Raw genomic sequence first — 16113 nt, 5'->3', positions numbered from 1 at the left:
ACTCAGTTTAATGTACTGGTGAATCAAATGAACGATTCATTTTACCGAATCAATTTACTGAATCGATTCAAATGATTCGAATCAGTATAATGATTAATTTTTCCTATCCCTACGCGCGACACAAAAACTAAATGAAACCACAACAGCTCACGGTAGACTGGACCGTAGTTGTCGCGCACACACCACACACGTATAAACAGCTAGCAGCCGGCTGGTGATAAGAAGAACAATGCGTGACCGCTAATACGAGCTGTTACTCGTTACGAGCGATACAAAAGTTCTCGAATATTCCTCGTCCGCCACGCGCTCACGCGGACCGGTTTGAGAAAAAGGGCGGCGGTTTGAACAATAATAATTCTTACGTAATTTACTACATTTATCATTACTATTTTTAAAATTGTGTATAACGTATAACAAAGTATTATTTATGTTAGTTAATTTTAGATTCTGAACGAAGTGATGAATGTATTGATTTTACAATGATGTGTGTTTTTGTTTTTTTTTTTTTTTTTGTGTGTGTGTTCAGCATAACTAGTCGAAATAATGCTTCGATTTCAAACTTTGGGGGTGGTTTCCGATGTAAAATTGAAGATCCTTGGTGCTTTATAGAGGTCAAAAGTAAACATTTTCTAACAGTTTTCAAAAAAATCGAGAAAAACAACAAAAAAAATGACAGAAAAACGGGAATTTTTACGCAAAACCAGTTTTCGACCAAATCGATATTTTTATATGGTTGTAATTCAAAAACTAATCACTGTAAATACTTGAAATTTTCACCAAATGTTAATGTTAGTGATATCTATATACAGTTTAATTTCCAAAATTTTCGACTTTTTTCGAGTTATTTATAGACCACTGAAATTTTCGATTTTTTTGAGAATTTTTTTTGTTGTGTCGGTAAAAAAATTTTGGACGACCAAAAAAACTTGAAAATTTAATACACGGTTCCTTATGAGTTTTTCTTATTGTAGCTAAAAAAAATTAAATATCGTAAGTCACTATTTTTTTTTAATAAGCGTTTACAGTTCAAAATTTTACGAAATCTGTCGAAAACGCGAAAATTTGCAAGTAATTTTGAAGTTGAAAAATCATAAAATTTTTTCGTTTATAACTAAGGATTAAAAATACAAAACTAAGTTTTCCTTCAAGGAGCTATAGAGAAAACTCGAAGCATCATTATAGGAAAAATTTTAAGTGCGTTTGAATTTTAAATTTTTAAGAAATAGCGTAACGATAACGATTTATCCTCAAACGATTTTAAACATTTGTTATTATTCAAAAAGTCATAGATACTTGAAAAATTTTACCAGTTATTGGCATTTTCTTTACATGATTTAATTTTCAAAATATTTTGACTTTTTTTAGATATTTATAGACAACTGAAATTTTTAATTTTTCTGAAAATTTTTTTGAAAGGTTGATAAAATTTTTTTGGCCCTATAAAAATACTTGAAAATATAATACAAAGTTCCTCATAAGTTATTCTTATAGTGATTAAAAAATTATAAAAATATATAGGCACAATTTTTTTTTATTAGTATTTGAAGTTCAAATATTGACTTAATACGTAAAAATTACAGAAATTTTCAAATTATCTTAGATCGAAATTCATAAAAGTTTTTCTTTTTAATTCTAAGATTTGAGAATTTAATACAAGGCTCATAATATATTTTTACAATAGCAGTTGAAAAATAAAATAAATGTATAGCCACATTTTTTTTTTACATGCATTCAAATTTTAATTTTGACAACATACGTAAAAATCACGAAAATTCGTAAATTATTTTATTCTAGAAATTCATAAAAAATTTCCTTTTATACCTAAGATTTGAAAATTCAATACAAGATTCCTTATAAATTTGTCAATCTTTATCACAAAAAAAATATTCCGGTGGATATTCAAATTAAATTTTTATTAGCATTTGAATTTCAAATATTGACAAAAATTCGTCAAAACCATGAATATTTGCAAATTATTTTGTAGTTCAAAATTCATAATATTGTTTGTATTTATATCTAAGGTTATAAAATTTAACACCAAGTTTTCCATAAGTACTTAAGTTTTCCGACTTACCCGCCTTTTATAATTTTAAATTGTTATTATAAAAAGTTGTATTGAAAAGATGATATGTATTTGATTTTTAATTTCTAAATATATTATTATTTTTAATCATTATAAGAAATAAAAGTAAAATTTTAATGCATTATTTTTGTTTCACCGACTACCACAAACTAGAATTTAAGATCTTAAACTTATTCTAATGAAAATCGTATGCAAAATTGACAAAACAGGTATAAATAGGTTTGCCATTCGTCCCGGTTTTAACAGCATGTCCCGGTGTCCCTGTCGGTCATTTATTTTGTCCCGGTTAATAGAAGTTGAGAGAAAATATATTGAATATTGCAGTATTTAATAATAAATGATTGGTCGGCGAGAATGTTATTCAAATTCGTTATGTCGTCCAAACGACTAAAATTACGAATTAAAAACATTCCTTAATTATTTTAGTCCGTGAAAAGGAGATAAGAACACAACCGACACCAAACCTGGAGATAACATGAGTAGGTACATTCTTAATGCATGACAAAGAACAAAATAATATTCGAATTTCGACAAGGTTATTTTGAATTTTTGTCATAACATAATTGGTAGTAGGTAGTTTTATTGCGATGGTGGCTAAGTGTTGTATGGTTGGATGTACTTCAGGCTACAAAAGCAACACAGAAAAGGTGTCACAGTTTTCCGCACCAAAAGATACTAGTTTACGGCAAAGATGGCAAAAAACTATTCCAAGGAAAAACTTTGTTGTAAACGACAAGACCTATGTTTGTTCCAAACATTTTTCCGAGGAAGACATAGTTCGGTATTGGGAGTCTGGCGGAATAAGGGTACATATGTTTTCATTTTCTATTATGTAACTAGGCATTATAAAATATATTAATTTTGTATTGTTTATATTTTTGTAATATAATTTTATGTACCTAGGTACTATTTTGATAATGAATAATATTAACTTTAACTCTTAGTAAATATAAAATATATTATTATCATTTTTTTATAATAAACACTGCCTTAGTTAACTAAATCAAATATTATTTAGGTATAAATTTTTTATGTTAATTTTATCATAAAAAAATATTTTTACCAATTAATTTTAATTATTATTTGCTGATGTCAGTCATTTATAACCTTTTCACGGTCTACAATAATTGTGTAATGTTTTTAATTCGTAATTTTAGCCGTTATAAGTATCGTGCTATTTTTTGTATATAATTTATTAATTTGAAAAAAATGAAGTAATGTTGTGGTTTATACTTAGTGAGGTGCTAAATTCCTACTTTACAAAAGTAAAATGTTAAAACGTATAAAGCCACGGTTACATAATGACTTCAGTGCGGACGCAAATTATTTTTTAGAATTAGATTAAAAATAAATATTATTAGAATTAATGAAAATAATTTTTTTTTAAATGTTTTTAGAGCATATTTAATTTTTTTATTGAGCATATTATAGTGCATATTTTACCATTTTTTAAAGCATATTATAGCGCATATTTTAAGGTTTTTTAGTGCTAGAAGTCTCGAGCCCTGGTTATATGGAAAAAATAAAAATTAAAGTTAACGTGATGGATAATGAACAAAAGTATTGTGTCATTGCTTTTGATAAGATGTCCATAAAAAAATATTTGGAATATTCTAAATACTTGGATGTCGTTGAAGGTTATGAGGATCTTGGACATAAAGGAAGAAATGACAAAGTAGCCTCTCAAGCGTTAGTATTTATTGCCCGAGGATTATACTCAAAATGGAAATTACCTCTTGCATATTTTTTATCTGCTTCGTCAACTAGATGTCTTGAATTGAAGAATTTAATAAGTGATGTGATTGAAAAAGCTTTAGAGGTAGGATTAATTATTACTGCTGTAATATGTGACCAAGGTAGTAATAACTGTGCTGCTCTAAAACAATTAGGATGTACCAAGGAATCTCCTTATTTTGAAGTAAATGGTAAAAAAATATTTCCCATACTTGATACGTATACCTCACATTTTTAAAAACTACAGAAATAATTTAGTGTTTGATGGCAATGAAATATCATTTAGTGACATAAGGACAGCCTATTGCTATGGACTAGCATCCCGGATTGCTTAGTTCACGGTCAACTAGGTAATAATTATGTAAACACCACCTGAGAGGGTAACAATTCCAAGGGAGTGGCCATGGATTATTAAAATAATAAGAGACTACTAAAGGTAAAAGTTGGGCGTGGACACCAAATAACATTACATAACAATGGGGGATTAACTGAACATTTAGGGAAACAGATCGATAGGCGTTCCATGTCCTCAGGACGTTAGACACGACTATGGGATAAGAATTCCAAGAAACGATACCCAAATTAGGAATATACTGTCATAATAATAGATACAGTATTATCAAGCATGCAGCTGCACGGGATGTGTACTGATCTCATATGTGGGCGGGTGGCGTTTCCGTCAGTTTAGATGATTATACCACATCCGTGAGAACAGCGACAAGAGCAAGTAGACTATGGGGAGTAGAGGGTAGCACTATATAAGAGACTCCGAAACGGCCTGTATTCAGACGCGACTTGACCAGACTAGCCAGAGCACCTTCACGACAGTCTGTTGTTTAATTTAATTCATTGGACTTAGAAAATTTCTTATAAACAATATTTTGAACTTAGAAAATATTCGAATCAAACCGAATTTATTCTATCATTCAGAATACTTAACTTACATTCAGCTTTCATGTTATAAATAAATATATGTTTTACCACAATAAATAAACAATTAATCTAATTAAGAAGAATTCTACGTTGTGTAATTAACTCAAGAGTCACCTTCCAAACATCATCCTTGACTACTGATACCTGTAGGCGACGTGATCACTACATCTGGCGCAGTCGAGTACGGAACCCTAAGAAGAACATCAAAAAAATTCAAGAGGAGAAAAAGCAGAATTTTTCGCAAAAAATAAATTTTTTCGAAAATTTTGAAAAATTCCACAACTTCGAGTCAAGAATTTCACGGAGGCAGTTCGACAGAATCACCGTTGGGGAACTGATCACTTTCCAACAACTCCGAGGGTCAAAAGAATCTACGTAGAGGTCAACAGTCGATAGCGCAGGAAAATCAGCTTCAGTCAAGATGAACCAAAATACGAAGACGACAGTATTGTGAGTTATAATTTTTGTGTAGTATTTAAGAAAATGTTTTTGTAAGCTTTGTGGGGTCGCGTCTCCTTTAGATTTTTTAGGATCTATTGTATAAAACACTTTTGGTGTGTGCACCTACACCACCATTAGAACATTAAATTCATAAATATATTATTTTTATATATAAATATAAATTAAATGATAAACTCAGATAATATATATACGTTTAATGAATATTATTGATTAATAATATAATAAAATAAACAGGCACAAATAAAACCTAGGTAAAATAAAATAAAAAGATAACGTTAAAACGAGAAATAATTGAGTATTGATAAATGAAAATAAGTGAATTGATAATTTTGAAGAATATTAAAGGATATATATATATAAATAATTGAGAATAATTGAGATTTTTAGTAAGGCAAGAAATAAGACCTTAGATTATAAAGTAATTGGGATATTGATAATTGTGATTTTTTTGAGAAGGCAAGAGGTAAGACCTTATATGTTGATAATTGAGAATTAATTTGGAATTTTAGAAAAGGCGAGAAAATAAGTCCTTAGTTTTATGAATAAATATTGAGAATAGTTATGAGATTTTGTTGAAAAAGATATATATATAATGTGTGCGCGCACAGTTTATTGAGAATAGATATTGAATATATAGTAAAAAGGAAATTATAGAAAAATGATGAATAAATGATATATGATAAATGGTAAATGAATAATTGAAGTATAGAGAAAATATTGAGAATAATAAGAAATACAATTTTATTATAATATTAGGACCGGTCCGAATTAATTTTAAATAGTATATAATATTAGATATATAATAGTATATAATATTAGATAAATATAATAGCATAAATATAGTCCACATTAAGTAAAAATAGTATAATAAATAAATAAAAGTAGTCTAGAATAAGTTATAATAGTTTAAATAAATTTGAATTAGAATTATTAATTAAGATTTAATAAAATAATAATAAATAAGTTTATAAGTAGTTTTGCGATATATTAATTTAATTATTTTATTTGGAGTAATTAACCAAAAGATAAATAATTATAACATAGTGCCGTAATATTTAATAGTAGTAATGATATAATTAATGCGTTAGTGTGAGTGCAGTTTATAGTAAAACTGATATAAAATAAATACGTAATATAAAACAAAAACATCGCGGAACACGATTTTTTTTATAATATAATAAATGACGTGTTACGGAATCGAATAAATAATAAAAGTAATATTAAGTATAGAAATCGAAGTTGAGAATAAAGGTATTTAGAAAATAAAATATATTAAATATATAGTTGAATAAATAAATAAGAATAAATATTAGAAAGTTATTGAGGGAAGAATAAATGTTATTTTTATGAAATAAATAAAATTATTTTTCAAAGTTTAAATGAATAAAAAATATATTGATGAATAAAAATTCAGGGGAAATACAAGATATTTTGACAGGAAGCATATTAGTAACATCTGACGACGAAACTAGAGACGTAGGTGTTCAAGTAGACAACAACGAGGGGGCTGTAGTAGTCCAAACAAATACAAATATCGTTAAAACAGAACAAACATTAATTAATTTAGATATACCAGAAGAGTATAAATATTCACAAGATTGTGATAGGGAAAAATATTTAAGAGCAGTTACAGATATAGAATTTTTAAATTTAACTTTTAAGTCTTCAAGTCCAGCAAGTGATAGTGATTTTTTTTTTTTTTTTTTTTTTCAACCCGAAGGTTGGTTTACAACTCCAATTCTCCATTCTAACCGATTCCTTGCCTTTTCTTTGAGTTCTTTAAAGGTTTTGACTTTTGCATCGATTTTAATTTGTCCTATATACGAGTTCCGCGGACGTCCTGCAGTTTTCTTTCCTTCTATCATACCCTCCAATATTATATCATGCAATTCTTCCGGGTGTCTCAGGGCATGTCCAACCATTTTCCAACGTCTTCCTCTAATCGCATCTATGAGTGTACGTTTTTCTCCCACTGTTAGTACTTAGTACTTCTTCATTTGTTTTCCGCTCTATCCAACTTATCCTTTCCATACGCCTCCAGCACCACATTTCGAACGCTTCTAATTTTTTCTTCTCGGTATCATTTATTACCCAAGTTTCACATCCATATTATGTTGCAACACTCCATACATATGTTTTTATTAGTCTCTTCTTGATATTAAGATGTATCTTTTTTGAATTGAGCAACTTATGTTTTTTAATAAAGGCAATTTTTGCTAATGCTATGCGTTGTTTAATCTCGTGGACACTCTTGCCATCAGATGTGATTTTACTCCCTAGATATACCATTTCTTCTACCTGTTCCAGTTTTTGATTATCAATGTATACATCAGCTTTTACTTTCGGGTCTCTGGCACAGGCTAAGATCTTCGTTTTTGTACTATTATTTTCATTTCTGATGTTCTGAGCATTTCATCCATTTCTTCAACTGCACGCTGTATGTCACCTTCACTTTCTGCTACTACCACAATGTCATCAGCAAATCGTATCATTGAAACGATTTCTCCACCAATTTTGATCCCAATATTTAATCTTGTTAGCTTTGCTTTCACTATATTTATAACTTTTTCGATGTAGCAGTTAAAAAGTGGTGGTGATAACGTACACCCTTGTCGTACTCCTTTTTTTATTTGAGCGTTAGTTGTGAATTCTCCTTTTTTAATGTAGGCTGTCTGGTTCTTGTACAGACTGTGAATGATTCGTAGGTCTTGTTGCTCAATACCTATTTCTCCTAGTATATGCAGCATCTTGTTCCAATTTACTTTATCGAAGGCCTTTTCCAGGTCTATGAAGGCCAAATATGTGATTTTATTTCTATCAATCTGTTTTTCAATTAGCACTCGCAATCCTAAAATTGCTTCTCGTGTACCTTTTTGTCTTCTGAATCCATATTGATCATTTTTTAAGTATTGGTCCACTTTTCCTTCTATTCTTCGATTTATTATTTTTGTTAGGATTTTTGAGGCATGTGTCAATAAGCTCAGTGTTCTAAACTGCTCACAGGAGTTTGCTCCACTTTTCTTTGGTATAGTTACAATTATGCTTTTACGGTAATCGTCTGGCACATCTCCTTTCTCATATATATCCTGCGTTAGTTGGTATAAAGCATCCTTTATCTTCATACTAGCACATTGTAATAGTTCTGCTGTTATGTTATCAGTTCCAGGAGCTTTATTTTGTTTCAAGTCATATAGCGCTAGCTCAAATTCTGATCTTAGAATGGGTAATTTTATTTTTTCCTCATTTGTTGTAATTTCCTCCAATTTTTCTCCCTCGTAAAGCTCCTCAATATACTCTTTCCATCGTTTTATTATGTCCTCATCATCAACTAATAATTGGCCCATTTTATCTCTGATATTAGTGACATTTCGTTTTCTCTTTCCTACAAATTGTTGGATCTTGTGATACGCATAATCTATTTTGTTAGCTTTGAACATTTCGTCAATTTCGCTACACTGCTGCTCCAGCCATTCTTCTTTTGCTTTTCTGACTTCTCGGTTAACCTGGTTCCTTAGTTGACGATACTTCTGTTGTCCTTCTCTCGTGTTATTGTTTTTATATTTTCGTCTTTCATCTATAAGTTTTACTATTTCCTTGTCAATCCATGCTCTTCTGGGTTCTTTATTTTCTTTTTTTGTTAGCACAGAATCCGCCGCTTTTGTAATAGCTGATTTTATGTTCTCCCACTTTTTATTCAGTGGATCATCTTCATTTTGTTTTTCGTATTCAATATCCATATAGCGTCCATATTCTTCCACAACCTCCGCTCTCTTAAGTAATCTAACATTATAATTGTCTTGCTGTACTTTTGTTCTTTGTGGTTTTTTATATCTGAGTTCACATTTCGCTATTACTATATTGTGATCACTGTCACAATCAGCACTCGGATATGCTTTACAGAATTTAACTTGATTCTTAAATCGATTTTTTACCAGTATGTAATCTATTTGGTAGCGGGCAATATCACCTGGCATTTTCCATGTATATATTCTTCTCTTAGGGTTTTGAAACCTGGTGTTTGTTATAATCATCCCATTTTCTCTGCAAAACTCCACTACTCTTTCTCCTCTTGCATTTCTCTTACCTAAACCGAAGTCTCCGACTTCTCTACCTTCCCTGCCTTCTCCAACTATAGCATTAAAGTCTCCCATGATGATTACGTTATCGTGTGGTTTAGTATGTTTCATTAGCTCTTCAATGCCTGCATACACTTCTTCCACTTCTTCATCATCTGCTTTTGATGTTGGCATATAAACTTGTATAATTGCAAGGTTGTTTGGTGTTGACTCCATTTTGACCAAACATAGTCTGCTACTATAGGTCACAACATTTGTAACTCTTTTACCCCACTTCTTATTGAGAGCAATTCCAACACCGGCTTGTCCTTTTGTACTATTTGTATGAATAACTCTGATGTCGTCAGACCATAAGTCACCATTATCTGGCCAACGTATTTCGCATAATCCTAATATGTCTATATCTAATCTTTTCATTTCTATTTTTATATTTTCCAGCTTTCCTGTTTTCAACATTGTTCGTACATTCCACGTTCCTATTCTCTGCATTTTGTTCTTCTCACATGCATCCTGCAGGGTAGCTCCCACCCGGACATCCGAATGGGGAGCTATTTTACGTCCGGACAAATTTTTTACACTGCGAAAATTCATTTTAGAAGACAAAATAGTAGTTGCCTAACTAGGGATGTTAATGTGGTAGTTTCCCCTTGCTTTCCACATCGCAGTAGCATCCATTATTTCTAAAGGATGTTATTCAAGCATAAATTAATTTATGCTTGATACTAGAAGAGCTGCTGCCCTCTTCTAGGTCCATTTTGGTCGCCTCTTACGACGGGCATGGACTGCCGAGGGTGAATTCTAATCCCCACCCCCAGGAGATAGTGATAGTACAATAAAAAAACGAACAGGTTTACGAACTGACAAAGGGGTAGTACACGTACAATTACCAAACATAACTCGAACGAAAAAAATAAAAACAATGGCTGAAATGGATATAGATAAAGCCACAGCTTTGATTCCGGTGTGTACAGGAGCAAAGAATCTTATACGAATAAAATCGAATAAAACATTCAGTAAAATCAATTAAATACATTTGTAAGTATATTAATAAAGGGTCTGATTAAGCTATATTTGCATTAACGAATAAATTTGATGAAGTTGGAATTTATCAAATTGGACGTTATATTAGTACCAACGAGGCAGTTTGGAAAATATTAGGATTTCCGTTACATCAAAGGCATCCAGTCGTACAGCACTTGGCAGTTCATTTGGAAAATGGTCAGAGAATATATTTTTCATCCACTGATAATGTTCAGCATATTTTAAATCATTCAAAAAACACAACTTTATTAGCATTTTTTAATTTGTGTCAAGTTGATGATTTTGCTAAAACATTATTATATCATGAAGTGCCAAAATATTTCACATGGGACTCAAATAACCATACATTTAGTAGGCGAAAAAGAGGGAAACTTTTGGAAAATAATATATACTCTACGGATGCAATCGGCAGGGTGTACATCCAAATAATGCAGAATGCTATTTTTTGAGATTATTACTACATGTGGTTAAAGGCCAAACTTCTTTTCAAAATTTACGAACGGTAAACAATATTATTTATCCAACTTTTCAACGAGCATGCAAAATACTTAATTTAATAGATGATGACAGCCATTGGTCATTGACATTGACCGAAGCTTCACTGAATGATTCGTTTTCAAAGTTACGATATTTATTTGTACTCATGTTGAGTGCGTGTCAAATATCAGATCCACTTGAATTATGGATTTTACACCGTAATAGTATGTCCGAAGATATTTTACATCAATCAAAAATACTAGATCCAAATAGCACATTTAACGATACAATATATAATAAAACTTTAAGGTTACTTAATAATATTTTATTAAAAATAAATGGAAAACAATTACAATACTACAATTTACCGTTGCCTGAATGCGATAGTGATGATAGTAATGTGAATATGGATAATCAATTTGAATATATGAGGGAAACACAATATGATAAATGTAGTTTGAGAACTGATATTTCCACTAACGAGCCAAGACTTACAAATTAACAGAGATGTGTATTTGATACTGTCTACAATTCAGTTCTTCGCCACGATGGTAAATTATTTTTCATCGACGCTCCTGGAGGAACTGATAAGACATTTTTATTAAAGTTATTATTGTCGAAAATAAGACAAGAAGAAAAAATAGCGTTGTGTGTCGCATCGTCAGGGATAGCTGCAACATTATTGCCTGGTGGACGAACTGCACATTCAATGTTTAAATTACCTCTCACTATGATAAACAACGATTTACCTGTATGCAATATAAAAAAAAGGGTCAGCAATGGCCAAACTAATACAAGAATGTAAGTTGATTGTATGGGACGAGTGTACTATGGCTCATAAAAAAGCTATTTAAGCACTGAACCGTTCATTGATTGATCTGACTGGTAAAAATGATATCATGGGTCGGATAACAATTGTGTTTTCAGGTAACTAATGCAATTATTTTTCAGTTCAATTTAATTTATTACCGTCATCAAACAACTTTGAACTGTAATTTAATTTTTTATGTAACATTTTAAATGTATCATTGTAGGTGATTTCCGTCAAATTTTACCCGTTGTACCTCGGGGTACTAAAGCTGATGAAATACGTGCATGTATTAAATCATCAAATTTATGGGAACATGTAATTATATTGAAACTTACATCTAATATACGGGTACAATTAAGTAAAAAACAGGATTCAGGTTAGGTGTTTTAGCTAATTATAATAAAGGGACAATTTTTAATGTATTTATATAAATCAAGAGTAATAAAAAGTATTATTATGATTTCAAAGTGAATATAATTAATTTTTAATTAAAATTATACTTCAATAGTTATATTGTAATCATGAAATTCAAATGAATTTAATGGCAAAATATTTTAATTTCAGACGAATTTAGTAAGTATTTATTGGATATTGGAGAGGGGAAATTACCGATAGACGAAAATGATCAAATTTTATTGACCAATGACTTTGGAAAAATTATTTTTAATATCCGCGATTTAATAAATAGTATTTATCCTGACTTAACCAATATCACTTTATGTAATCATTCTTGGTGGTGTGAACGTGCTATATTATGTCCAAAAAACTCACAAGTCACTTTAATTAATTCTATGATATTAAATTGTATTAATACGAAAGAAACACTATATGTTTCAATTGACACAACACCAGATCCTGAACAATCTGTGAACTATCCTTCTGAATTTCTTCATACTTTAAATCCACCTGGTTTCCCACCGCATGAGTTGAAATTAAAAGTAGGCATAATATATTTTATTATTACACTAACATAACGTTAATCTTATTAATATTATTTTTAATTTTTTTACATGAAATAATACCTACTTCATATTTTTTTAAGGTTGGAATACCCATAATATTGCTCCGTAATTTAGACGCACCTAAATTGTGCAATGGAACTAGATTATTGATTTCAAATTTACAACAAAATGTGTTAGAAGCAACTATTTTAACTGGTAGCTATTCCGGGGAAAGTGTGTTCATACCTCTAATACCAAAGATACCCACAGATTATCCAATTGAATTTAAAAGACTACAGTTTCCTGTAAAACCCTGTATGGCAATGACCATTAATAAAGCTCAAGGTCAAACGTTTAAGGTCATTGGGATTGATTTAAGCGAGCCATGCTTTTCTCATGGTCAGTTATATGTAGCGTGCTCTAGAGTAGGCAGTTCTAAGTGTATTACAATTTTATCACCATTTGCAAGTAAAACTAAAAATATTGTTTACCCGGAAATTTTATTAATATCAATAATATAAATATTGATTTAGATATTTATATTTTTTTATATAATATGTGTATTGTATAAAATAAAATATATTGGGTATAATATTTTTTAAATCTAAGTAAATGTAATTTATTCATTTAAGCTATTTTTGTTATTATATTAAATTCAATCTGATGAACTGTATAAATTATTTAATGTTAGTCGTTAGATAATATCTACCTATTATAAATGTTAATGTAATTTAAGCAAATTGAATAATAGCATAATTATAAAATAAACATTACTATTCAACGTCAAGCTTATCTGTTTTAAATGCGTACCTATTATGTATTTATGTGGTATCTTTTGTTTTGACATTTCATTGGGCGGTGGCACCACCCATAACACGCCTCCCTCATGCTATTCGTTGATTGCATTTCCATCGACTCTTTAAATACGAGCACTCGCCTAATTCGATTATCAGTTATTCTTCCATCATTTAAGTGAAACGAAGTTAACTTAAAGATCGTATACCTACTTATAGTAAACATTTTGCTGTTTCAATATCATGGCCGGTGTGGTAAATATTCGAGACATCGATCAGTCATTGGGATCAAGGTAATTATCGATTTTAAATTACTGAAACTTAGATATACGATACTTTACACTGTATTAATAGCACTTTTTTTACACTACGTATAAATGTTATATGCAATATTTATAATATGATGTAATATAATTTCATATTTAGTTTTAAGATTGAAGCACGCGTTTTAAAAGTTCACGAATTACGTACCTTCAAAAATAATACAGGAAAACTTTTTTGTGTGGATATATTTGATGCCACGGGAGAATTACGCCTCACCGCTTTTAAAAACGATGCCGAAAATGTGTACTCAATTTTCAAGGTATGGTATGAAGAATAGTAATAAATAATAATATTACGATCGTCAAATACGATTTATTAAATTTAAAAATGTATCTTATAAGGTATCTATAAAAACATAATGATTTGTATCTTTATAGAAAGACCAGATTTATAGCATAGTAAATGGAAAAATTAACAAAGCTAATAAATTATACAATCGACTTAATCATAATTATGAAATTATAATGGGACCTATGACAATTATTACTCCAATAGAAGAGACATCGGATGTAATTCCAACACACGTTACTCTTATGACGTTTGATAGTATTATATCATTAAATAATGATGCGATAATTGGTATGTATATTACACATTACTATATAGTCTTCCGTTATAACTAATTTTATTTATTATTTAATTACTTTCTAGACACTATTGGAGTAATAATTCGCATAGAAGACATAGTAGACATTGTAAAGCCAACCAAAACACTGAAACTACGAGATGTTATAATAGCAGATACTACTGGAATCGAGGTAAGTAGGTTTTATATTACAATAAACATTTTATCTATTTTAAAATAAGATTGAGAACGTTATAATTGAGAATGTTATTTTTAGTAACACGCGATTGAGAACGCTCAAGTTTTTTACTAAATTTTTCAAAAGCCAAATAAATAATATGGCAACTTTGCAATAGTAAATTTGTTCTCAATCGTATTGTTTTTTAGGTTTTTTTGGGTCAGCGGTAAGTTCTTTGTTAATTTTAAGTGTTCTCAATCGTTCGACCAAAAAGAAATAACGTTCTCAATCGTTCGATAGCCATTTTAAATACCTATAAATGATTTTATGTTATATTTAATTTTAGATAACACTTACGCTATGGAACGAAGAAGCTATTGCATTTAGTGGAAAAATAGAAGACGTTCTATCAGTTGAGAAGGGTAAATTAGTAATTTATAAAAAAAGGTAAAAAATTATCTGTAACGCAGTCTACGGTTATACAAATTAACCCTAATTGGCCTGAAAAACAGATTTTAAAAGAATGGTATAAAAAAGACGGCCGGTATCAAGTCGATAGAATGGATTTAACACAATCGTCGTCAATCGATAACACTACATTAAATAAATCAGGTAAGTTTTTCAAAAAAGGTTAAACGAATTGACTTACAAGCAACATTCTATAATGTGTATTGTATTTTTTTTCCAATAACAGATAATGCATATTTAACATCAGTAGATGACAGGATTTTTTCACAAATAGTAGAAGACGAAAAGTCTACGAAACGTCGTTTAGACAAAATATACATCCTCCAAGAACAACTGCAAAATGAAATTAATGAACTTACATTTAAAAAAATCAGATTAAATCTCGAACGTCAAGCAGTAGAAAATAGAATTATTAGTAGAAGACAATAAGACAGTGATTATTAATTTTATTGTCTATATTATCTTCAGTAATTTATTGAAAATCAAACTAAATATTCTATTTGTTTGTATATTTATTATTGTTATTATTATCATTAATTATTTATTTATTTGTTGGCACTTGCATTTTTCCATTTGAAATATATATTATTCAGTGAACAAATAATTTATTGTTACATTTTTTTCTACCTTATCTCTATTCTATAGTAAAAAGATTGAAATTTACCACACCAGTGATTGAATTCTTAATGTAGTAAGATAGGTATATAATTTTCAGAAATTAGCAAAACAATAACTACAATATGTAATTATATTATATTATTTGTATAGCCACAAAATAGTCTTATGTTCTTAAATTGAATTACAAAAAAATAATTTCTTCCGGAGGAAGATCGGGCAGCTAGTAATACATAATAATACATGACAATATGATATATCGCGTATTTGTATTCCTTGTACAATATAAAATGCTCATAGCTCATTGCTCATAAAGTCATAAGTAATAACCTTTTGTATATTTAAACTTAATAGTAGCATATTGATTATAAATACAGAACCTTGAAAAATTAACGTACCTATTTTTCCAAAATATAGGTAACTAATGTTAATAATTTTAGTGTATAATTTTATAAAATGCTATCAACTATTTATTCAAGTGGAGTTTCATGTTTGTTTTTAAATCTAGTAGTACTAAATTGTTTTATTTATTTAGATTATTAATTGTCATAATTAGTATTCATTACACTAATTAATCAATTATATTTGTATATTGTTTAAGACATAAGCTT

The 16113-nt window shown here is 29.5% G+C and overlaps 1 protein-coding gene across 1 annotated transcript; it reads left to right on the top strand.

Annotated features, from left to right (window-relative positions):
• Positions 1-11585: 11585 nt before the first annotated feature.
• LOC149062261 (uncharacterized) lies at positions 11586-15238 on the top strand. Its single transcript, XM_089215270.1, has 9 exons — positions 11586-11607; positions 11841-11993; positions 12437-12555; positions 12660-12910; positions 13779-13935; positions 14054-14255; positions 14328-14434; positions 14766-15031; positions 15114-15238. The coding sequence occupies exons 1-8, from the start codon at positions 11586-11588 to the stop codon at positions 14868-14870; spliced, it is 1116 nt and encodes a 371-aa protein (XP_089071396.1). The 3' UTR covers positions 14871-15031; positions 15114-15238.
• Positions 15239-16113: the final 875 nt, after the last annotated feature.

The sequence above is a fragment of the Diuraphis noxia genome, unplaced genomic scaffold, assembly GCF_037042655.1.
Source record: "Diuraphis noxia isolate RWA-SAM2 unplaced genomic scaffold, SU_Dnox_SAM2 contig0001, whole genome shotgun sequence".
NCBI classification, from domain to species: domain Eukaryota; kingdom Metazoa; phylum Arthropoda; class Insecta; order Hemiptera; family Aphididae; genus Diuraphis; species Diuraphis noxia.
This window is presented reverse-complemented; position numbering and strand designations above follow the sequence as displayed.

Excerpts from the sequence above, each read along its gene's own strand:
- LOC149062261 (XM_089215270.1), top strand. The coding sequence starts at position 11,586 with ATGGCCAAACTAATACAAGAAT. Across the intron at positions 11,608-11,840 it reads GGCCAAACTAATACAAGAAT|GTGATTTCCGTCAAATTTTA; the intron begins GTAAGTTGATTG and ends GTATCATTGTAG. Across the intron at positions 14,435-14,765 it reads CAGATACTACTGGAATCGAG|ATAACACTTACGCTATGGAA; the intron begins GTAAGTAGGTTT and ends ATTTAATTTTAG.